The 24,429-nt window shown below is 39.3% G+C and overlaps 1 protein-coding gene across 1 annotated transcript in view; it reads right to left on the bottom strand.

Annotated features, from left to right (window-relative positions):
* Positions 1-24,429, bottom strand: part of rasa2 (RAS p21 protein activator 2) — a 30,732-nt gene extending 6,303 nt beyond the window's left edge. The window contains exons 1-14 of the mRNA XM_084951302.1: positions 23,927-24,429; positions 20,988-21,111; positions 13,650-13,753; positions 13,452-13,546; positions 11,532-11,608; positions 9,640-9,723; positions 7,517-7,589; positions 7,347-7,417; positions 6,687-6,788; positions 2,700-2,853; positions 2,434-2,582; positions 2,015-2,129; positions 689-763; positions 398-521 (exon numbers count right to left, since the gene is read on the bottom strand). Of these exons, the coding sequence (XP_084807428.1) occupies positions 398-521; positions 689-763; positions 2,015-2,129; positions 2,434-2,582; positions 2,700-2,853; positions 6,687-6,788; positions 7,347-7,417; positions 7,517-7,589; positions 9,640-9,723; positions 11,532-11,608; positions 13,452-13,546; positions 13,650-13,753; positions 20,988-21,111; positions 23,927-23,984 (1,405 nt within the window). The 5' untranslated portion in view covers positions 23,985-24,429. The remainder of the gene's footprint in view (positions 1-397; positions 522-688; positions 764-2,014; positions 2,130-2,433; positions 2,583-2,699; positions 2,854-6,686; positions 6,789-7,346; positions 7,418-7,516; positions 7,590-9,639; positions 9,724-11,531; positions 11,609-13,451; positions 13,547-13,649; positions 13,754-20,987; positions 21,112-23,926) is intronic.

Genomic DNA, 24,429 nt, shown 5'->3' with positions numbered 1-24,429 from the left:
AGATATTCTATATGAGAAAAGCTCAAAACTGTCAAAATAGACCAAAACCTCAGAGGAATGTATCGAGCACCTTGCTGAATCTATGCCATGAAGAATTAAGTTAGCTCATAAGGCAAAGCAAAGGTCCAACCCAGTAAAATCAAGGTGTAAGCAATGAAAAGACTGGTGAGTGTATATATAAATATGCCAAATATAATTTGGTTTAATATACTGCTGTGGACTATTAAGGCATTTAGCTAGCAGCAACATCGCAATCTGCTAAAAGCCCCGCATAATTTTACAGCACAGTTTCTGGAGTAAAATGACATTTTCATCACAATTTACACACTTGCTGTGGGTGTGGATATAACCTTTTGTCACAGCAGTTTTGCTTTTTAACACTGGCTCTACCTTTTACCTGGAAAGCGTTTGCAGGCCAAATGCCTCAGAGACCTGAAGACGTCACACATTAGTGGTGGGCAGTTAGAACTTGACTGGGTGATGGAGGAGAAGACTTTCTGGACGTAACCCTGCAGGTTTTCCTGCACAGGTAAAGTAAAAAAAACACACAACAACTTAGCATCACTTTAAAATGTTTTAAACAGAAGCTAAAAAGTGGATAAACACTTTTTTCGCAGTTTTACGACAAGCAAAGCTTCAATTAATCCTATTACAAGACTGATAAATCTAGTGAGATGGGTGCACTTACCTTGTTGACCTCTACATTGTCACCTTCCTTTAGTTTAATAGGGTCTATCTCACAGGTTTTGTTGGATTCACAAATCTGTTAAAGATACGAGGGGAAAAAACAAAAATCAAGCAAGCAAACAAAGAACAATTAGTTCAAACCAAATCTTTAAATTACAAGTGAACAACTCTATGACTCTGTGGTGGCTTCTGCTATTTTTTATGGTGTGGTCTGCTGGGGCGGCAGCATCTCTGCTGGGGACAGGAAGAGACTGAACAGGCTGATCCGAAGGGCCAGCTCTGTTCTGGGATGCCCTCTGGACCCAGTGGAGGTGGTGAGTGACAGGAGAATGGTGGCTAAGCTGTCATCCCTGTTGGACAACATCTCCCACCCCATGCAGCAGACTGTCACAGCACTGAGCAGCTCCTTCAGTGGGAGACTGCGGCACCCACGGTGTGGGACGGAGAGATTTCGCAGGTCTTTCCTCCCCACTGCTGTCAGACTCCACAATAAAGACTTTAACTGATCAAACACACACATCCACACATGTGCAATAACACTAAGTGCAATAATCTTTTCTGGCATCGTATTTTTACTCAGTTGTATATAGCATTTGTATTCTATTTTTATCTTATTGTATATTTTATTCTATTTTATTCTACTGTATATAGTATTTTATTTTATTCTATTCTGTACAGTTGTGTACTGTATTTATTCTTATTGTATTCTAATTTTTGCTTCATAACTTTTGCACTGTCCACTTCCTGCTGTGACAAAACAAATTTCCCACGTGTGGGACTAATAAAGGTTATCTTATCTTATCTTAACAAGAACTGAGATTTCCTGCTGTGTGGAGCTGCACATTTATTCAGATTTTCTTGAAATTGGAGGGACACCAGCTGGACACGGTGAGTGAGAGGAGGGACTGAAGGCATTTTCAACCCCAGCTGTGTCTTTTTGCTTTATGTCGAAGAACTCAAATTAACTAGCAATTGTAAGTCACAGATAAAAGAAAAGACCAAGTACACAATAATGCACACTCTGTAGATACAGTTGCAAGAAACTGTGGTAATTACAGTGGCCTTCAACCTGTACATCTAGACCAGTGTCAACAAGCCAGACAGGATTAAAAAAAATTACAGTTTTAAAACCGTTTAAAGGAAAATACCCTGCGCCTATCCAAACCCTCCAATTACATCTGCACATCTGCAGACTGAGGCTGAAGGGCAGATGTTTAAGTGGATTTTTCCATTCTAACCCCAGTGATTCATGACTATTCTGGCATCGACACAGGATGCGTGTGTGGGCGTGTGTGTGTGTGTGTATGCGCCTCCTTTTCACTCATACCTCATCTATTACAGGCTTCAAGGTGACGGATAGGTAATTCTTTCCCACAATCTTCATCATGTCATCGATGCAGCGCGTTGCCAGCGAGTTGCCACGGAATATAGTGTTAGCCTCCCTGTATGGACACAGATATTCCACAGACACCAATTAGACTTTATTTTATGACTAGAATTTTTTATGAAGTTTCAGAATCAAACCGTCTGAGTCAAGACGAGTAATTAAAACCACATTCACTCTTGAAGCTCTATTGTATTTTAGAGCTGCTTCCTGTTTTATTGCATTAGTCATAGCCAGAAAGTTGAACTGTTTATTAGGGAAAACACAGCGTGACTGCAGTGCAGTAACATCTGTTTGCATGTTTCTATCCGGTATATCTACTTGGCTTGGTGTAAAAAGGTATGTGCCAGAGGAGTACTCACTGAGTGTTGTCCAGCTCCAGTGCTGCCACAGCAGAGACAAAAGGCACGAAGCGATTGTTGTGGAGCAGCAGTCGGACCATCGGCAGAACGACCTCGTATCGCTCTCTGCAAATGTCCCCCAGGATGTGTGCTGCTGATGCTGAGATGGGCTGAAGAAGGGTGAGAAAAAAAGTGAAAAGAGAAAAGACAACAATATCGATCTCTGCATCGTCTCAGTGTGGAATTTTCTCATCAGGATTTGCTTCGACTTAAAGCGTCTGTCTCACCTTCACATCTGGGGATTTGAGCAGCAGGGTGCAGAGTGGCGTGTAGCAGGCAGATGGCAGCACTGTGTCTTCTATGTAGGTCAGCTTCAAACGCAAGGATCCTAAATCATCAGACTTGGATTTGTTGCCGTTCCCTTTTGGCTGAAGGAGATACCTTATGGGTCACAATAAGAGAAACAACACATTACTGTGCTGTGACTAATGAGTCATCCTCTGAACACATGGAACCTGCGACTTATCACATAACCGAGACAGAAACCAGATAACTGAGTACATGTGTGTCAGTCACAGACAGCCTGGACACTTTCCATAAAATATTAACTCTACAACACAACCCACCTAAGATTACACATAATTTAAAAAAAAAAAAAAAAAAAAAAAAAAAAGCTGATCCTGCTTGTTTGATACCAACTGTTTAACACATCACAGACCAACTGTACCAGAGAAAAGCAGCAAAACGAACACTGAAGCCTCCAAAAACACTTTGCAGGACAGAAGAAAGCATCTTCATTTGTCAAAATGTGCTTTTATCCAATGTCTTACCTAAATATATGATTAGTTGTGCATATATACTCACGCAGAATACAGTTGTTGGAAAAGGTTAGAGTCAAACACAGAGTTTAAACCTGCAATGTTTTTTTCACCCCTCCACAGCCAATTAAGGAAAGTGGAAACAAATTTTGAACAAAACAGCTGACATGTTATCATCTTCGATGCAGATAAAGATCGAGAGCTGCTTATTTGAGCACGCAGCGGTTTGCATCTGGTGTGCATCCATCCAGTTAACTTAAGACTTCTTAGCCCTTTGTTTGAATGCACAAACTTCTAGTAGAGATGCCAGATTGTTGTACATGTACTACAAAATTGTGGGAGCTCCACACCATCTGAGCGTGGTACGAAAATATAACTAGCAGGACAGCAGGAATAAATAACAGACATGAGGAGTATATACACAAAACAGGAGGAAGGGGCACAATACAAAGTCACACATTAGAGGACAGGGTTGAGAAAGTGATGAGGGTTACATAGGCCATGACTGATATTGGTGGGTGCGTGGGTGGCAGCGATAGGGTGCGGTGTGGTGGAGGTGGGAGTGCTTGTTTATAGTGGGGGTGGTCAAGGCAAAGAAGCAGTTTATGACCACTAATAATTAATAATTAACACCTAACACACTCTCCCATTTTCATAAATCAGTAACAGCCACTTGAAAGAGCAGATGAAGTAACAACAGAGATGCATGAGATCCTCAAAGTGGGAAAATATTAAAAAGACAAACAAAAAAACGCAACATTGAATCAACCAGGAACTGCAATCAGCCGATTCCCAGTGTACTCAGCTCGCACCAGTGACCCTCTGACAGCCTCACGTCTGATTACAAGCCACTATATCTCATAAATACATAACATGTGCACAGTGGCATATTCACAGCCACAAGCTTACACGGTGTTAGCACAGATGGTCTCAGCTCTGAGTTCGGCGACAAAGCTCTCCAAAGTAAACTGCGGGGGGACCACCACGAAAACGATCCTAACAACAAACCTAATCAGACACTTAAATCAACCTAACTTAAGTGAACAAGGACAAGTTTAAGAAGGTAACAAAAGAAAAGTGGTTGAACCTATCCAGAGGTCAGAGCCAGCCAAGAGCCGGCAGCTTCGGTAGGAGCAGAACGATTAAAGCAGTTAGGAGAAACATTATGGAGACGGAAGAAAAAGAGACGAGAGTTGATCTCCGGTTATCTAGTGAAGTTATAAATTTATTGGAAAATGACGGAGGTACCTGACATTTATTTTGTTCTATAAATCTACTAGACCCTGCTTTTGTCTAGAAAGATTATACATGTCAGGTACAGAAACTTATTTTCACCTCTTTGCAGTAGCAGAAAACTTTATACTCAGTTGTTTCAGCAAAAGAAGATCCTGTAACTTACTGCAGAAACTGTAAGGGTTTTACAATTTCTTTTACTATTTAAGAAAAAAACAAATCAGTGAATAAAAGCTGATTAGCTTGTATGTGCTGGTTTTAGAAAGAAAATCGAAAGTGGAAAATGCCGGTATCGGAAAAAGGGAAATTTGAAATAAGCCAAAAAAGTTCAATGGGTGCATCTTCAGAAAATATATATACTATAAACATGAAATAGAGTAAGTATCAGGAATAGTGCAGTAAATATGCAGCATCACAAAGGATTTAAGTCCACTTTACAAAGGTTTTAAGCAATGAGCATAAAATCTTGAAATGGAAGACAAAACCATGATAAATAGATTGCAAAGCAAGACGATAAACTAGAGGATATTTTACAGCAACAACTGAGAAAAACCAAAAAAAGAGGTTTCTAAATGCTGCTCAGTACAGATATACCCACCTGTTTATCACAGTATATCAACTAAACAGCCGTCTTTGCTACGCTGCCAATTCTTTCCTGCTGGTCTAACAGCTTTCACTTAAAATAAGAGGAATTCAATCATTAGGCTTGTTTAACAGCGTATAGGGGTGTAAACCAAAGCACACCAAATATTTCAGCTTTATCTCGACATAGGCATTTAAAATGTTAAGAAAATGCTTCTGTCTTTATTACAGGTATGTGCCTAAATGAGGGATGATTTAACTTTGAACCCCTTTTTCAAAACAAGGGGAAAGAAAATCTAAATTTGTGAGGCTGTTCAACCGCTAATCGGTGTTTTTTTGACATTTAAATTAAGAAAGAAAAGATCAAAATGACCAAAAATCTGGACTTGGGAGGAAAAGTCTTTTTATAATATCCATTTAGACGAGGGGTGGGGGAACTCCAGGCCTCAAAGGCTGGTGTCCTGCAGGTTTTAGAGGAGTCCTTGATCCAAAACAGCTTTTAAATTACTTCCTCAACATGTCTTGAAGTTCTCCAGAGGCCTGGTAATGAACTAATTCAGGTTCATTCATTTGATTCAGGTGTGTTGACCCAGGGCGATATCTAAAACCTGCAGGACACGGCCCTGAAGGCTTGGAGTTCCCCCACCCTTGATTCAGAACATATTAGTCAGCCTAGTGATCAATAAATCTTCCTCCCATAGTGCCTGCACATCTCTCCATAAGCCAACAGGTGGGGTAAAACAACATTATAATGTCGAGTTGGCCTGCAGTCACTGCAGGTTTGCCCGTAATCCCCTTGATCTGTAATCACTGCACACAGACAGAGACACTTTAACAGATCACCTGTACCCAACACTTTTTATGAATGCAACATGGACGATTTCCAGCATAAAAACAGGACATGAGGCACTGCCACCATGCATAAGCCACCCACGCACTCGACTCAAAGCCCTCATCTACTAACAAACTGCTATCTGGCGTAATCCCACATCTCCTACTCTGACGCAAAGCAAGGAAAACACCCACACAGTGGAAAAACTGCTGAACTCTGAGAAATCTAGGAAGAGTTTTAAGATCACCTTGTAAAAGCAAGAAAATGCAACAGTGCAAACAGACATGCAAGACTGGGTTCCTGAACAGTGAAATACCAAAGGCAGCGGCTCCACCTTCCAGTGTTTAAATAAATAAAACAAAAAACAAAAAAAAACCCTGTTTGGTAAAGAGGAAGGTAATCAGGCCATGACAGATTAATGATCATGTTTTTTTGTTTTTTTTCCCCCCCTGTAGTAAATTTTTAAAGGCACAGACTGTGCTGGATTTAGTCGAGCACATATAGGTAAAACTGACCCTTCTGAATCTATTTTGGAAAATCTTTTAGGAGTTATGTAAACAGGAGGTAATAGGGGTGTAAACCAAAGCTCATGAACATTTCAGTTTTATCTCAGTATTGCCATTTAAAATGGGAAGAAAATGCTCTGTCTTTATTACAGGCATGTGCCTGAAGGGGGGTGATTCCACTTTAAACCCATTTTCAAAACAAGGGGACAGAAAATCTAAATTTGTCAGCCTAGTGCTCAATAAGTATGCATAAATATGTTTAAATTCCTAAAAGATAGCGAGATACTTCCGTCTGCTCCTTACCAGGCTTTGTGAATGTGGTCGCTTTGTAGGATCTTGACAGGGACCCGTGTTTCCCCCAGAAAAACATCCTGAGCCAGATTCTCATTGTTCCACAAATCAACTCTGCAAAAAAAGGGGAAAGGATGTGGACTGAAAGAATGTTTTTCATCTGCAAATATACAACTGTTACTACAAACTACATGTACAAGTAGCAAGGCAAAATAAATGTTGCTCTTTGTGTTCAGCACAAAACAACCACCCACTTCAAATATGGCAAAAAGGGCTTAAAAGAAAAATCGCTACTAAGCGGTGCTTACCTGCTTGGTGCATAAAAACCATACAATGTGTGCAATGACACCACCTCAAATCCAAACCTCAACACCATGCACGAGTGTTTACCTTCAGCTCTGACTAGTCTTACCCAGTGAGCTATGAATCCACTGTGATGGAAGCCCCACATATCCTTAACCAGAAATCAGAGGCTCTCCATCAGTAGTCAGAATACACCAAATAAAAATAGTTTTGTTTGGGTTTTTTTTAAATCTGAAGTCGTTAAGAAATTCTTCTTCTTTTGTCAAGACTATAAAGGGGAAGCGTGTACATGTATGTGTGTGTGTCTGTTAGACAGCGAGAGAGCGTAAAGCGCACACAAAAGGGGGGGAAAAAACCTTCAAAACGCACTTGATCTCAAGTTTTTCGATGTCCTCCTCCTCCACGTTGAATTGAGTCCTCCTAGAGTAGGACCGTGTGACCTGCAGATGAACATGTCATGGTTAATATATACAATTATCTGCTGTAACCAACAGACCATTTGAAACCTATGATGTGGTAACATGTGTTACAAGATTTACCTCAAAGAAGAAGGTCTCTTCAAAATGAGGGTTGCTGGTTTTCTTCTTTACCTTTGTTTTCTTCTGATCAGACCTTAGGGGAGACATTACAGAAACTGAATGCCATTTTCTCTGATAATTTAAGGATTCAGCTATGGATACATTGAGAAGAAAAGGGGAAGAGAAGCATGTGACTCCTATCGCACTGTCAGGGAGTGACTTAAGATGACTAAAATGTAATCTTGCCATCTGTAACAAGGTTCACGATGGTGGCAAATTGTAAGTGGATGCTCATAGTTGAGCTCATAGTCTTTGTATTCTTGGAAAGTTTAGTCAGCTCACTCATGACATTCATTAAAAAAATAAAATAAAAATTTGTTTAAACCAGAGTCTAGTTCTGAGTCTTTGATTTTGATATTGTATTTGTTTCAAGAGGTGTGGTTTGTTTCAGATAGTTTTAATTAGTTTCAGTCTTTCTAATCTTACAATAGCACAAAATCTCTGTCTGCGTGTTTGCTCTTTGTCTGCGAGCTCCTCCTACACGATCAGGTGTTGAGCAACTAAACCTGGCACGCAGGTACAGCTCACGCTGCTCGAGGTTCCCAACTATATCAGAAATCATGTCATCATGCCTAGCAACTAAAAAGACCTTCCTTTAGCATCTATAACATGCATCCTATTACTTTAATTCATGACAAAAACAACTCAATAAAACAACTTTATATTCACAAAAGTTGAATTATAGATGCCTAATAACAGCCTTGAAAGCATCTAGCTAAAAACACCCCATTTCCAGCATGTAAAACAACATCTACCACCCCATCTTGGTGGTTCGATTCCTGTCTGCTCCAGTCAACATGCCAAATATCCTTGAGCGATAGAAAGCACTTACTTAGAAAAAGCATAGAAAAAGGTGTTTGTATGAATGGGTGAATGAGGAAAGCTGTTTAAAGAGCCTGGAGTGCTCAGGTAGTAGAAAAGCACTACATAAGAACCAGTCTATTTACCATCTACTGGGAAAAAAAATCTCAATGAGATTAAATATACCAGTTTGCCAACAGCACAAATACACCATACAATGCTGTAGCATGGGCATGTGCTAGTCTTTATAATGGAACAGTCAATGGATTGGTTCCTTTAAAGTGCTTTTCTATTCTACTTAAGCACTTTATGCTTTACGATTAGCAGATGACCCGCTTTAGCTTCAGAGCCAAACTGACCCCAATAATATGGAGGGTACTTGCTAGGAGCAAGATTTAAGAAAGTCCAAACAAATATTACAATGCAAGCACAACTTGTAAAAGCTGAAAATGCCCCACAGAAGGTTATTAGAATTACCTAAAATTAAATGAAACAATTTTGTGAACTTTCAATAACAAAAGAATATTTAGAGGAAAGATCCTTAGTCTTAGTATTTTTTAGTTTGGCTCAAAAAAATAAATAAAAAAATAACAATTTCCCAAGGAGGCTTTGATGGATGTGTTGGTTTTTTTTTTTTAGTTCTAATACCTGCACCGATTTTCCTAAATCTTCCTACATATTTCCTCCATACAATGATAGTTTAAAAACAAACAAACAAACAGACTAATACAGTGAAACCAATAAAAACTTTCAAACAATAAAAACTAAACTGAAAAGAAATCCACTCTGGAAATGAACTGAAACTAAAAAAACCAAAAAAACCCCATAATAACTCCCACATCTCAAATATGTGTGACAAAGCCTCTTCAGGCAGGCTGAGAAAGACTAAAACTAACGACATTTGTTGTCTGTTTGTACTTTATTTTACATAAGTCAGCTGTGCAAGTTCACGATGTTCTTACAGTTAGTTAAAAAGAAAACTACTTCAAACTTTTTCCACAATTAGCTTTAACCATAACAACCTTGGTTTAGACCGGGCGTGCTCCTAAAGATGAGAATATATGTAGGGACCTTACGCTTCAAGTCACACTGCACAATATTTCTGCACATATTCCTCAGTAGTTTTAAAGGCAGTGTGGAAAACCTGTGCACTGTTTATTTCAGGAAATTGGTCATTACTTATGTGATTACACAAAGCTAAAAAAAAGGAACAAACAAGCTACTTCTATATTCTGTAACACACTAAGAACTTATTTTGTTATCTGCGTGAAATTCAGAGTTACCTGGCAGGTCCGACAAGTGACACGGTAGCATAGGGGTCACAGTTCTGCCCACTGATCAAAGGCAGCTCCTTGCACTCAATTATCCTGAATAAAAACACAAGAAAAGAGAAATAAAATAAAATAAAGGCAACTATATTATACCGTTATAGCATTCTTGTTACATCTTGTGATTCCACCTTTCTAAACACTGAGGAGCTGCTCACCTTGGACCAAAACCGTCAATATTTCACACAGTAACACTTTGACAGGCCCTAAAGTGACCCAGACCTTGGGAGAGATTAGCTTTTAATGCCGTGCCGCGGGTGCCTGAATGGTAAATAATTTCTTGTTGGTTCAACAGACGCCTCAGTGGAAATGCTTTTAGTGTTAAACCTTGTATGGTTTGCACTACCGGAACAATAAGAAAAACACCCCCTCTTCAAAACAGAAACCGTAAAAGCTTTTGCACATTAAGCTTAAAGACATAATCATTAAAAATGTCATTGCATCACCCTATTTATTTTTCACAAACCTGCTTAGTTATGTTAGATGTCAATGACTCTGCACCAAAAGAGGAATCAGACTCAACTGACAAGCACATACTACAAACCAAGTTTATATAGTATTGTTTTGGAAAAAACAAAAACAACATGGAGCGTGAACTATATTTAAATGTAGCACTGGATTATTAAACTAGATTACAGCAGATCATTAGAAACTCTGACCTCACGTTTGACTGGCGTCACACAAGGATCTTTTTAAAAAAAACAAAACAGGTGTTTCAGGTGACAACAGGCACTGTGAGCAGTCTAAACAGGATGTGGCTGCTAAGCACAAGTCAGCAGAGAATAAGAATGAATTCAGCCTGCTATGCTAAGCGGGGCCGGAGGGAGAAGCCAAGCAGCTGAATGTAAAGATGTTTGTGTATCATCTTCAAGGTTGTCATAACAATATTCCCTAAGGCCTCACTCTTACATCATTTTTAACTCGACGCGATGCAACTTTGCTCCGATTATCTTCCTGCAACAGGACGATGAGCCTCACGCCCTTCGTGGACTTGTCTGGTTGACCCGATGGAGAAAAACAAGAGCAATTACGCACAGGTGACAGTGAGCAGGCCGACGGTTTAAGCAAACAATCCGATTCAAACACTGAATGACAGCAGCAGAAAACCACAGCGGTTGCAGAGTGAGAAGCGCACGCTTCCTGCTCAGATGCCATCACTTCCTTCTCATTACCCTGCTCTCCAAGCATGAATGGTGGGGGTGCAAAACAACATACGTAAACAGCAAGAGGTCTGACATACACATGCACATACGTGTGTGTAAATTTACATGCTCAGCCTAATCTGTCAATGGGCGCTTTCTTTTTTTTCCCCTCTCTCTCTCTCAACATCCTCCCACGTCATTATCTGCCCTTATATCGGTTTGTGCTTGTGAAAACTGTGTGATGTGAAATGTACAGCTCGGAAGTAAAGGTGAATGATAAAGGAATATTGTGACACACTTAAAACCACACAAAAAACAAGCTACTGAGACCCAAGATTAGCAAGCAATACTGAAACTTTTATCAATGATGACTTTTTTTTTTTTTTTTTTTTTTAAAACAACTTTAAACATATTTCTTTCTCAAACAAGTTGTTGCTCAGAATGAGAAGTGTGGACAGTCAGTTTCGGATTGTATGCTGTGCGCTATTACTCAAACTTTTACCGTGCATGTAAATATACATACACGTAACACCTTTGATGTTGGAGACTTGTTTTGCTGGGCTTAATGTGAAGGTTTGATCTTTAGCCAGTGAAAATACTCACTTGACTCAAGCTTTGGAGTTCTGTCATGATTTCCCTGCAAAGTTTCAAACTAACTGTACTCACAGCACACTTGACAGGAAACAAGTGACTCGTAGAACTCACCGGACTGATATGTGTTGGCCTGTTGATCCGTTCTCTGTGATCACTTCACTCAATCGCATCTCCAGGTGAACCTTGCCCTGTTGACCATGAGGAGAGGAGACGTTCTAAGAAGTTACACATTACTCAGGCCATGAGTCTACAGTCTTTAGTGAAGGCACAAAAGTTACATAGGCCGTAAACAAGATAAAAATGTGGCTTGCAGTACTGATGATATGCGATACTTTTGAACACCATGTTTATTTGTTACCAAGTTGCACATTTCTCTCGCTGTCATATTTCAAAATGGGTTCTGCTTATTCTCCAAGACCTGCAGTCCTGCTCCACCTCATACTCTATCTTGATTTAGGTTAATGGGAGAACCAGGAGAGTGACAAGAGCCACAACAGCTGTGAATTTTAAAAATGTAAAGAAAAAAAAATGTTCAAAATCACTCATAAAGATCTTTAGGGGGGTCGGATGTGGTGAAGGCTGCCGGTCTTGCCTTCGGAAGTGTCAGAGAGAACGAGAGAGAGAGAGATACAGAGTGAGAGAGTGAGCAACAGAGGGTGAGCTAAACAAAACGCCCCCACACTTGCACTCCGTCTCTGCAATTCAGCACTTGGCTGAGATGGCAAGTACTCCTTTCTCATGCAGCACAGGCCTTTAAGCCAATATACGTCCAAATGAACCAGCATCCTCACCAAATTAACGCTCACGTTCCAGCTGTGACCCCTATTAACTGAGCAGGTTACCTAAAATTAATACTGCTCGCAGGGTGTTCACACAGCCCCCCTGTTTGGCTGCAAATCAAACCAGAGAGGTACTGAAACAACACCTCCATTGCTCACTGATGTAACTTTGCTGTTGAAAGTGTCTACTTGTGAGTGAATCAGTGTAGCGGCACATACCCAGAATAGTCTTGGCGTGGGCTAATGGCAGCTAGAGTCAACATGTTAGCTGCAGCAGCACAGAAGTGGTAGTGTGCTATAGTTGCACCCAATACAAGCACGCCACAAAAACTATCTGATCAAAGATAGTGATGTACAGTTGAAACACAGCAGCCCACATATATGCCCTATATGTGACAGAAACTAGAACTGCACTCATGAAAAAAAAAATGATAAAAATAAAATGCTGGAAAACAAAAAATGTAAGACGATGGACCGAAAACACCTGATAAGTCGATAAAGTATTTTAGTCCAGGATCATTTTTAGCAACAGCTTTCTCCTCGTGTGCATGCATTCTTAATTATACATCATATAAATGTGCAGGAGAAAAGACTTGAAATTACTCTTTTCAAATTGTGCTTACATTTCAAATACAAATTTTAAGACTTTTGGTCTAAATCATGAAGATGGCTAGAACAATTACTTTTATAACAAGTGGGGGAAAATAGTATCAGTTATGGAAGCAATTATATTTTTCTGGTGGTGTTGGTTAAAAAGCTACTTGCTGTCTATTAAACAGGTTAAATGTGCAGTTAGACAAATGTCTTTACTTCTGTGCCACAAACATTGCCTTTTTTCAGCCGCCATCGTGCGATGACATTAAGAGTCTGCCACTAATAAACTTGACACTTGCGTATTGCTTTTCTATTTCCATGCAAAAAGACTCGGACAGTGTGTTTTTTGAGCAGGGGATGGTGACATCCGTAGGACTGTTAGTGAGAAGAGTTGAGTTTGTAAGGTTATTAAGCCTTATTTTGACATGGAAATGATCTTATCTGCATGCAAATTTCTGACTACGTGCGAGCAGATTTCCTGCTCGCTATGTTGGGGTACTGTGAGCTGTAAAAGACTATCATCATTAACTGTGCTGTGCTGATGACCAAGCGAGTGGAACTTTATGCAGTACGAGTAACCTTACAGTAAAAAAAGGGCGAGATGTACAGCAGGGTCAAATTTTTACATTTGTGAGTCATCAGCTTTCCTAGAAATTACCTGGACTTCTGAATTAGGATCTACTGTTTGAAGGCTAAACCAGTGCTCCTTCCCACTGTATTTACATAGGTCATCCTTCCGGATGGACACCTTGCCTAAAAGAGAAAGCAACACAAACCCACACACACGCACGTTAAAAATCAACACATTCATCGAGATGAGAAAATATACTTGCTTGCCCTCTTAAATGTTACTCACCAACAGGTAGGTCCCTTTGGAAAACACTCTTGGCATAAACATAGAAGGATAAACACTGAAATGGGCGTGGGATCTCAAAGTAGAAGTCCTCTCCGTAGAAAGGGCTGTAAAAGGGAGAGGTCTAAATTAGCTAACAAGGTTATCTCTTTTGGTAGAAAAGGGAACAAGCGAGAATGAGTATAGTCAGTGGTCAAAGGTTCTACTGTGAGGTAAACTGACCTGCAATGCACCATTTCAATATTTATTTGACAGGAATTACAAAACGCAGAAGTATTTTGTAACAAATAAATAAAATTAAGTACTGTTTCTATGCAAGTAGCAGCCTGATGATCAGTTAATCAAATGCACTTGATTAAATGATCATCAGCAAGTGTGAGCACCTCTATGTAAGCAGACGTACTTGAACATTCAGGTGTGTATACACAATGCCAAGAATGAGAGACATCAGCAACTGTCTCAAAGCAACTGTTACTTCTCTTCCACAATCTGGGAAGGGTTACAAGACCATCATTCTGCCATTTAAAAGATCATTTCTCACTGTGGAAACCATAAAAAGGCAGTTGCCAGTCTTCCTAGGAGTGGACATTTGGGCAAATTCACCTTAAAAACAGACTGTGCGATGCTCAGAGACTGCAAAAAACCAAAGAGCTACATGTCAGACTCTACAGTTCTTAGGCAACAGGACAAATGCTACAGTTTGTGACAGTACAATTTGGAAAAAGAATGAACAAGTATAGCTTATTTGGAAAGATTTTCAGGGGAAAGATGAGAAGATGGTGGCAAGGTTTGCAAAACTACATTGGCACGCATGGTGAAAACACAGCATATCAGCGTTAACACCTCACAACAACTGTCAAGCATGGTGGAGGAGGGCTAATGATTGCAGCTTGTTTTAGAGCTACAGGTCACTGGGTCAACCATGAACTCCTCTGTATACTAAAGCAGCGGTCCCCAACCTTTTTTGCGCCACAGACCGGTTTATGCCCGACAATATTTTGACAATATTTTCACGGACCGGCCTTTAAGGTGTCGCGGATAAATACAACAAAATAAAACTAGTACCGGTACCGAAAAAAAGAAGATTTATTCATAACACACGTGAAAAGACCCAGGAAAAACGAGTTAACGACAAAAACAATAACAAAATAACGCTGAAAACCGATAAAAACCTTGAAAACCATACATTTCACACCTGAGCCTCAACTCTCGCGGGCCCGGTACCAAACGACTCACGGACCGGTACCGGTCCAAGGCCCGGGGGTTGGGGACCACTGTACTAAAGTATTCCAGAGTCAAATGTGAGACCATCAGACAGCGAGAGCTTGGTTGATTCCGATTCAGACTTCTTGATTAATCCCAGATGAAATAATGTCGTGAAACTGGGTTGTGCAACAGGACAATGATCCAAGCACAGCAGCAGATGCGCAGTAGAAATGCTGAAAAAGAAAAGAATCGAGGTGTTGCAATGGCCCAGTCAGAGTCCAGACCTCAACCCGGATGAAACAGAGAGCTGTGCATAAACGAATGCCCACAAACCTCAATGAACTGAAGCAACAGCGTAAAGAGAGGGTGCGATCGTTTTCTGTAAGACAGATAAAGTCATACAGAAAATGATGACTTCAACTTACTGCTAAAAGTAGTTCTAGAAGCTACTGAATCATAGAGTGTACTTAGTGTTTTTCCCACACACACTGTTTCTGCATTTTAGCTTAGGTTTTGTTAGGTATCTGTTTGTGTAACATGTCATGTTTTCTAGTTGACTTTAGGTTGCATTTACCCAATTTGAAGACCTACCAAGCACCAGATTATTTTTATTATGCCCTGATATGCAAAATCTAAGAATTTAAAGGGGATGCATTTTCTTTTTTCTATGGCTGAAACAGTTTGTGTTTCACTTTTCAGTCTAAAAATCTCTCACTTATGCAATTCTTGCCATTATGGGTGTCAACTCAAAATAACTAAAGACAAACTTTGATATCACTGTGAACGCAGAAATGTTACACATTAAAACAAGACCAAACATTCAAAACCTGACAGTTGCTATAGGACCAAAGCTGACTTGCACAGCTGCACTGGTATATGTGACAACAGGCTGATCTATTGAGTTCTGGGTATTGTTAATGTTTACTACGTCACACATCAGTGGCAATGCATTGGTAAACCCAGAGGGTATACTTTGATCGACAAAGAGTTAGCAGCATGAATGGACATAAGAATAACGAGTCAGCACTTTGGAACAATTTCAAATCTGCTAACTGCTGTAGTAGCTTATGTTTTACTTATGATTTATTGACAAACAGCAGTCAACTACAGTTGACGACTTTCCCTTTCTTCCATTTCCTGTTTGTTAAGTTGGTTTTAAAGCTTTTATTGCACATTATCATTGCATCAGCATCATTTTATATATCGCTCATCTGCTCGGTGGTTGTGGGGAGGGGGACGCTAAAATAGAACAGAGGATGAGATAAAGAAAAAAAAAAAATACTGTCACCATGAATGACAGAAAAAAAAAGCGGTAGAGACTTTTATGCTGAGCTTTTATTAAATGGGCACCAATAGGTTGGTTAATAATGTAAAAACCAGTTTTTACTTGCATCCATTTGTCACGTACAGTCTAAAAATTGCAGCTTTATTGATTTTATACTGTATTGGATTCATACTTCATACAATCATGGAGTAAAAAATAAAATAAAAATGGCAAATTGGTGCATTCCTAGTTATTAATATTATATTTTGCTCACCAACAATGCAAAAAAATATGCATGTAGATGTTGATTATTAAGTTTATTCCTCCATAGAATAAATCTCTTTATCTAGCAAGTGTGCATGTGTGTGCCGTGGAAACATGGTTGGGGTTATTTTTCTAGGTTAAGTAGTAATTTTAATAATGGGCAGTTATTGAGTACATGTAACATGGTGTTGTGTTAGGACATAAGCGTAATAATATCACATGACTGTCATAAACACCGCCAGGATTTGTTAAAATACTGGGAAATGAACTGGTTGAGCAGAAGGTGGACGACACAGGGTGCCCTTATGACTCATCGTGGCTGAGGGGAATGTTCTTGATATCTTGTAGGTTTAAATCTGTCACTTTTACCAGTTTTCTCCTGATTTCCTGAACATACAGTTTAACTTTATTAAGAAAAATCTAAATCTATGTATTTTTTCCCCTCTTGCATTATATTCCTGTGTCTTCCATAAATTACATTTTAAAAATTAATGTAAAAACTGTGACACAAGTAAGCTATAAGAGTAAAATGCAAAGAGCTAAAATGCAAAAATGCAAATAGCTGAGATCACAGAACAATGCGTTACATTGTCAACTGAGTATTTTAGATACAATTCTGCATGTATGCCCAATGCTGCAACCAGAGAAATGCAGTACTGTGCAAAAGTCTTGAGCCAGCCCTCATTTCTTTTAAATTTCTGTTTCCAAGCTGCCAGACTTTCTCAAATATTTTTATTTTTTTTTTTAAATGGTCTTGAGAATTAATTTTCCAGGTTCTCTGACAATGTTTCAGAGCTTTTCTTTGGACATTAGCTGCTTTTTCACAAATTTTCAGTCTAGTCCTCCTTCCCGATGACTTTCAGAGTAATGTTTTTATGTTTGTAAACCTACTTAACACTGACCTATGAATCATAACCTACTCACGACTAATATAAAAAGGCACCTAACTCAAGGAATGAACCAGTGTTGTGTCTACACATAACAGACAACTTGAACAAACCAGTTTTAAATTGTATCTTTAGGCACTCTGTTACTGGCAGTCTGTTACAAAACAAATAATTTGTTCTCATTTCTTTAGTTGCGTCTACAGAAAAATACCAAAAGACAACACAGTTTAACTTAAAAAGTATTTTTGAATCAAAAAGGTGATTCCCACAGAGCTATTAGCTGAAAATTTAGCACATCTTGTTATGGTGTACAGTGTTCTTAAAAAAAATTTGAGGAATCTCAACAAGTGGAAGACAAAAGAAGAAGTGGCACGCCTTAAACAAAACAAAAACAAAAAAACAACATCTAGAACAGACGACCAGTATCTGAAATTCATGTCTTTAAGAATTAGGAAGGGACCATGTCAAAATTGATGGAATTATGAACTTAGAAAAGTTCCATCAAATGTAAACCACCATTCAATACCATCTAGAAAGCATCTCATTGACACCAGTTTTATTTTTCATCATGACAATGATCCCAAACGCCCTGGCAATGCAGTAATAGCATACCTGGACAGAAAAAACACACAGTGGGACACTGTCAAAGAGCAAAGTGGGATCATCTTGACAGAACAGAGCAAGTCAGCCAATATCCAAAGAAGAGCTTTGAATGTCCTTCAGGAAGCCTGGAAAACTATTCCTGAAGACTACTTAAATTATAAGAAAGCTGCCTAAGAGAGTTCAGACTGTGTTGAAAAATAAAGGTGGTCATACCAAAGACTGACTTTCAAGCTTGTTAGAATTGTACAAACAATTTTTTTTGCCTTATTGTATTTCAATGCATGTTTGCACATTTCAGTAAAACGCTGCACCCATTTCCTATTTTCCTAGCAAAATATAAAGAAATGAAGGGTGGCTCCGGACCTCTGCACAATACTGTATTCTGCAATAGTCATCCCATTACAAAATGCCAAGTACACCCTGTAGAGCCTTGTAGCACACTGCTGGGATATCACACAGACAACATATTCACTCTTACAGTCAAATGCCTTATTCACCACAGGATTGACTGCCCCTTAGAAACTGGGGGGGATGGAGAGAAGGTCAGAATATCTCTGCCACTCAGCTGCCTCGTGACCAAGACTTTGAGCCAAACAGCTAGCAGACTGTAGGTTAAACGCTACCTTAATATGTGCTGCCTGCCCACCTGTCCCTAAACAGACTGAACAGTACTTGGCTAGATAAACTGTCCACATGTTCAAGTAAAAATGCAGTCCTTCTCTTTTAGATTTACTGAGATTGAAGCCGACAACGCTTTGAGAAAAAACAAAACAAACGTAATAGCGCACTAATTGACAGCCGGCATTTAGTGTATTCAGTAGATATACACTTGCTTTAGGTATAGATAGGCCAATTATAAACACATTGTAAATAAGTAGCTCTCAGAAGTGTGTGTAGAGCTTGTTGGTGTATTTATGGCTTAATAAATTAAATTTACAATGATATTTCCTCATTAAAAAAAGGAACTGAAAATAAGACTTGTAAACAATCACATATGTATCAATATTTATTAATGTGTAGCTCTTTAATCTGTCTGACGCCTCTATAAAGTAGGAATCTTTTCACCTACCCATACCAGCTGTCATAGGACTTAGACGCAGGATACACAATGGACACGTTGCCAGTCTTTCATAGGGCTAGCATGGGCTTACATTCTCAGTCACTTTAGCCACTTTCAAAATTGGACTGTGGGAGGAAGTCGGAGTACCAAGAAAAGCCAGGCACACACAGGGAGAACATGCAAATGCCACACAGTCCATTAATGCATCTTGAATGATGTAATCTTTCTCAACACTTCCACCTTGGGCTTGGCCAGCCAATCCAATTTACACCCACATATCTTCTTTAACATCAGAGAACTATTTACCGTAACCCACCCATACACCCACTTGTCTCTGCTGTCATCCTAGTTTCCAAGTAAAGTGAGAAAGCCACTTGACCACAAAAGGGAGCAATCATAGTTATTAAAACCCGAAGGCTGGAGCACATACACACCAGGCATGAGTCAAACAGAGCGCATACCCATATAGATTAAGATGCGATAAATAGTGGACTCGTGCAGCTGAGAGTGACAGAGGAAGAAGCCTCTAAAACTGTTGTTGAACTGCACTAAAAAAACCAGGAGAAAGAGGGAAAAAAGAAAAAAAAGAACAGTTATGAAATGCCTAAAGAGGGCAGGACTATGTTTAAAGTTAAATGTGCAGCAATATAGAAAAAAACCCTTAAAGGTTTCATAATATCCACACCTTTCTCTGAACTGGCTGTGAACATGTAACTATGGCATAATGTCTCATTTCACTCAGAATCACACAACATTTCCCAGCTTAAAGGGAACCGAACACACACACACAGCTCTGAGTCATGTTTCAACAGCTTCTAGGTATTCGAAAGACTGCATTTCATCCATGAAAGACAGTATGACTCTGTCCATATAAAATCTGATCAAAAGGAGATTTTTTTATTTTATGAAATTATTTTTTAAAACAAACAAAAAAAAGAAAAAAGGAAAAACTTAAAATATGAAAACACAAGTAACAGCAGCCAAATGTAATGTTCTTAATGACTCTAGACATGCAAAGTAAGCAGTCTAAACTTTTACCCCACAAATAAATGCCTAGTATTTGTACACGTGGCTCGTACTCACCAAGACAGCATAGCTGAATAATTAAAATTGGCTCCAAAACATAAGTCTCCATATTATCTTAATAATCATTTTAAGGACAAATATCATGGTGTAAAACACTGACTTAAAACAAAGACATTTACCAGACTGAAAAAGATGAAAAGTCAACCAGGACGTATTCAATATCTAATGATACACAGTAGCTGGAGAAGAGCTTTTTTTATTTGATGGAAAGGAATTTTATACTGCACATAATGAACCAAAGAAAGATTTTTTTTCTATGTTAAAATGTTTACAGTGAGGCGGAAACACCAAAACTAAAATACTAAACCCGAAACAGATAATGTTTGGATTTCTTGAATAGCCAGCATTACTTGTAAAAGAAAGACATTATTTTCTCAAGAAAAAGTTGACATTTTGAAGTGTTGCAATGATCAGGAAACATAACTTTCTTTTATAGGTGACAAGTCTATCAATGTGTGTGAGTAAGAATAGATTTTTCACACCTTTCACATCTACCATTTCACATATTTTTATTGGACTTCCACAAAATCTGTGATGCAGCTACTGTGATCTCTTTCAATTCTACGTTTATATTAATAAAGGTTTAATAAATATCTATAATGATTTAATGACACTGCGGACTAGAAAAAAAAGCTCATCTGTACTCTACATCAGTGCAAAGACAAAAAATCTGCACAATCTATCAGAAAAAAGTCTCTTAAGTTCCTTTAGCTGCATCTAGTCAACTTAATGTTTAGCCGTCTCCCACCTCGGCGTTCACGCAGCCATAATGATTATGTAGTTGCATTTAACTGAAGCCTACATGTGTAACTAATATTTATGAAACTAATACAAGTAATGTTTAACCTAATCACAACATGATGTCACAGTAACAAGTGCCAAACTGCAACCCTAACTGAAAAAGAGAAGACAAAAAGGCATTGGGATTTGCAGCTGTAATCAGCATATTAGTACAAGATTATCCTGCTTACCAGACGCTCTTGTCAAACACCTTAGTGCGGAACACCTCCTCTTGATCCAGACTTATGGTGCAAAAAGTACAGAGATCCCTTTGTCGATTTGGACCCGAGACAGAACCCAGGTTTTTAGCTTCACCTGCAGCAAACAGAACATCATTAGCATCCTAGCATTATAACAAAAATATTTTTTTAAAAAAAATCTATTAATTAAAAAAAGCTGCCTTCAACACAAGTAGCAATATCAGTAATATTTCTTCACCTCTGTAGCTCTTTTGGTTTACAATTGTATATCAGAATTTTAGTGATAAGTCCATGTATGTGATAATATAATTAAGCTTAAGGTTTGGACCTCTAAATAATACATCTTCAGTCTGATAATTAATAATGAGCTTTTAATTTTGCAGCTACTTCTAAGAAACAAGCAAAAAAATCGTTATGTTTACATTAAAGTGATTTGATTTGCTCGACTTAGCACACAGGAATCCTAAATTAATAGAAGATTTATGATTGCAGTCGTTTTCAGCACACTTTTAAAATTCTGCTTTGATGTTCATCATCCCCTGTTCATTCGGGGGACACAGACTCCTGCCAGTTGCCAGGGTAGGCTGCAGAGCGGATGTAGCTGAAGTAGACTTGACGCTCAAATGTGGTTAAAAACATGAAACATCGACTTCCTCAGCAGAACCAATGGTGACAGCACAGCGCTGATTCACAAATGACAAACACCTTTGTAACACACTACTTCCATATCATTGCAGGCAGGCTCAGATTACATATCATGGAGTTTTAGTACAACATATCTAAACAATTCACAAAAGCTGCGCCACATAGGGTAAAGCTGATTTCCAGTACAGCTAATTGTTACCAAAAATACAGCACTATAAATAACTTCACAATGTAACATATTTAGGCTATTTACTGGATTAGAGGGGTCATGATGGTCTAAATTAGCCCTCTAGCTGTTGACCGGTACTCTAAGCCCAGGTAGGGACCTAATTAAGAAAAGCTGCCAGTGAGATCAGCTTTTTAACAAGTTATTAATAGCAGTTTGTGTCTAATCTTAGGAATGGCCAGTGAAAAGGGTCAAGCTGTCACTAAACTTGGACCAGGATGTCGTGGTGGGAGTAGGGCACAGAAGCACATATGCAAAAGAAGAAAAAAAAGACAAACACATAAGGCATCACTTGATCTATCTTTGCCCTTTCATAGCATTTTCACTACAACAGAAGCGTGTCTCCCTGTGAAAAGAAACCACGACCTAAAGGGTGAGTGAGCCCTAGGACCTTTAATATGAGAATCAAACAAGCAAGGACACAGATGAAAGTACACTGGAAATTTTTTTGTCACAATAAACACATCTTCACACAATGCCACCTCCACTGAAGTAGGCTAAAGGAAAAAGGACAAAGTGTGAACGAGGAAGAATGGAGTTTCGCAAGACTGCAAAGTGAGTTACATGCCATGATAGTTCCTCTATTTTGTTCTGCTTACTGTTTTTTCATTAATTCATAGTAGTGAAACTGACATTTGTCTTCCTATTGTGTTCCTAGCAATACAAGCATTACATGGTAGCTGGCCTATACTCGTCTTACAGTAAATACACACCATTTCACCCATTACTCATGAGTGCCTACTATCAATTTGGAAACTGAAAATGCATCTCGAGTGGCTATTAAAAAGAATGAACACACGACATAATTTCAGTAATACAGCAGTAATAAATATTGCTCTCATTAAATACAAATACATTCATTTAACCAGTCAGTTAAATTTCATGTGATTAATAGAAGCAGTGCCACACACAAAACGAAACCTGAAGACGGAGACAGGATGGTGGGGAAGCGGATGAAGGCTAATGAATGGGTATTAACACTGAAAATAAGCAAATCTACAGCACCATATGCAGTACCCTGTTGTCTAAAACCAAAAACTTGCGATGAAGGAATCTACTTGCGTAACGTTTAAAACATTAAAAAGGTGGTTAAAACGCTCGTAGAGAGAAGCCGTAGAAAACAAAACGATAAATCCATCAGGCAGATACCCCCACACAGGAGCTGACCCGCGAGGAGAGGACACCGAGGCTCTGCTGAGGTATTTTACTTTAAAGTCGGGATTTCCAATTTGGACGTTTGACCAAAACGGGATGATTGTGGCATTTAAGTAACTACGATGTTATTTTTATTTATTTTTTAAGGAACAATCATCTATTTTTCAATCAGTAATTTAGTGGCACTTGATGACACGATAATCTTTTTTATGACGACAGCCTCCACATGCATTTCAAACCGCAGAAATGGCTTCAAAAAAAGGTTTATTTTTATTTTAACGCCAATAAACAATACTGGATTTATTAGCAAAAATAAGTTAGTGGTTCCCAGTTAAGTTACGGTTGGTGTCCGGCTAAAAATGAGCAACTAACGTGAAACTTTAAAGGGCTTTGCTGCCTTTAAATCCGATGTGCGTTTAAAATCTGTGCTGTAGCTGGAAATAACGTTATTGCCGTCTAATATTTAGCATTAGAGTTGCCTGACTGGTAGATGCCTGCAGTGAGAATAGCTGAATGGGCTCCTAGCTTGGTGACGACTGACTGAAGAGGCTGGTGGTAGTAGCTAACCCGACGCTGATTTAACTTGGCTTCAAGCTGCCATAAAAAATAATACGAATAAAAATAAAAGTCACAGTTTCAAAATAGGCTCAGGGGTATTAAATGGTGGCGGCGAGGCTCTGCGCGATGAATGAATGCATTCACAACAAGCTAGTAGCCTCTACTAGCATGCTAGGCTAGCTTGACGTTAGGCACCAGCCAGCAGACGAACCAGCTCGCCTGTCTCTGCCTTCACTCTGTCGACTGTTGATAGCACACCGCACCCCTCCCGGTCTCCGTCTCACAGCTCTCGACCTCCTTCCCCCCCTCACACTGTGCCAGACTCTCAAAACGTCGGTTCACTTACATATTTTACCCCGCAGGCTCTGTAAAATCCGTATCTTAGCGTCGTCGTCTTCCGCCATGGTCAGAGCTGACTTTTGTCGCTGCTCCGGTGCATTCAGAGCTGGTTTATCATATCCGTTTATGAATGCAGGCAGAGTGGAGAAAAAGCCAGTCCCACTATAGCGTCACGTCAAGTCCCGCACACGCTCCAGCCTTGAAATGTTTGGAGCTTCCTCTAAAGTCGAGCTTCCTTTGGCTGGCGCAGCAGTGTGATTAGTAGGAGTTTTAAAAGGAATTTAAGGTCCCCCTCTCTCTGTGTGAGTGTATGGTGTCATTCATTATGCAACCATAACGCTTTCGGATAACACGATAATAGTTTGACTTGTGGCACTAGCTTAGCTTAGCTTGGCTAATCTCGGACGCCAGCGCTTTAAGTTAACCCTGTACGCTTTATGCACGCTTTTAGATTTCAGATAGATAAAGGTGTCACCGGGTATGAATGTGTTAGTTACCTCTGCCCCGGAT

Source organism: Perissodus microlepis, chromosome 14 (assembly GCF_051167445.1).
Source record: "Perissodus microlepis isolate ML-2025 ecotype Zambia chromosome 14, ASM5116744v1, whole genome shotgun sequence".
NCBI lineage: Eukaryota > Metazoa > Chordata > Actinopteri > Cichliformes > Cichlidae > Perissodus > Perissodus microlepis.
The sequence above is the reverse complement of the archived record's forward strand: the minus strand, read 5'-3'. Positions and strand labels throughout refer to the sequence as shown.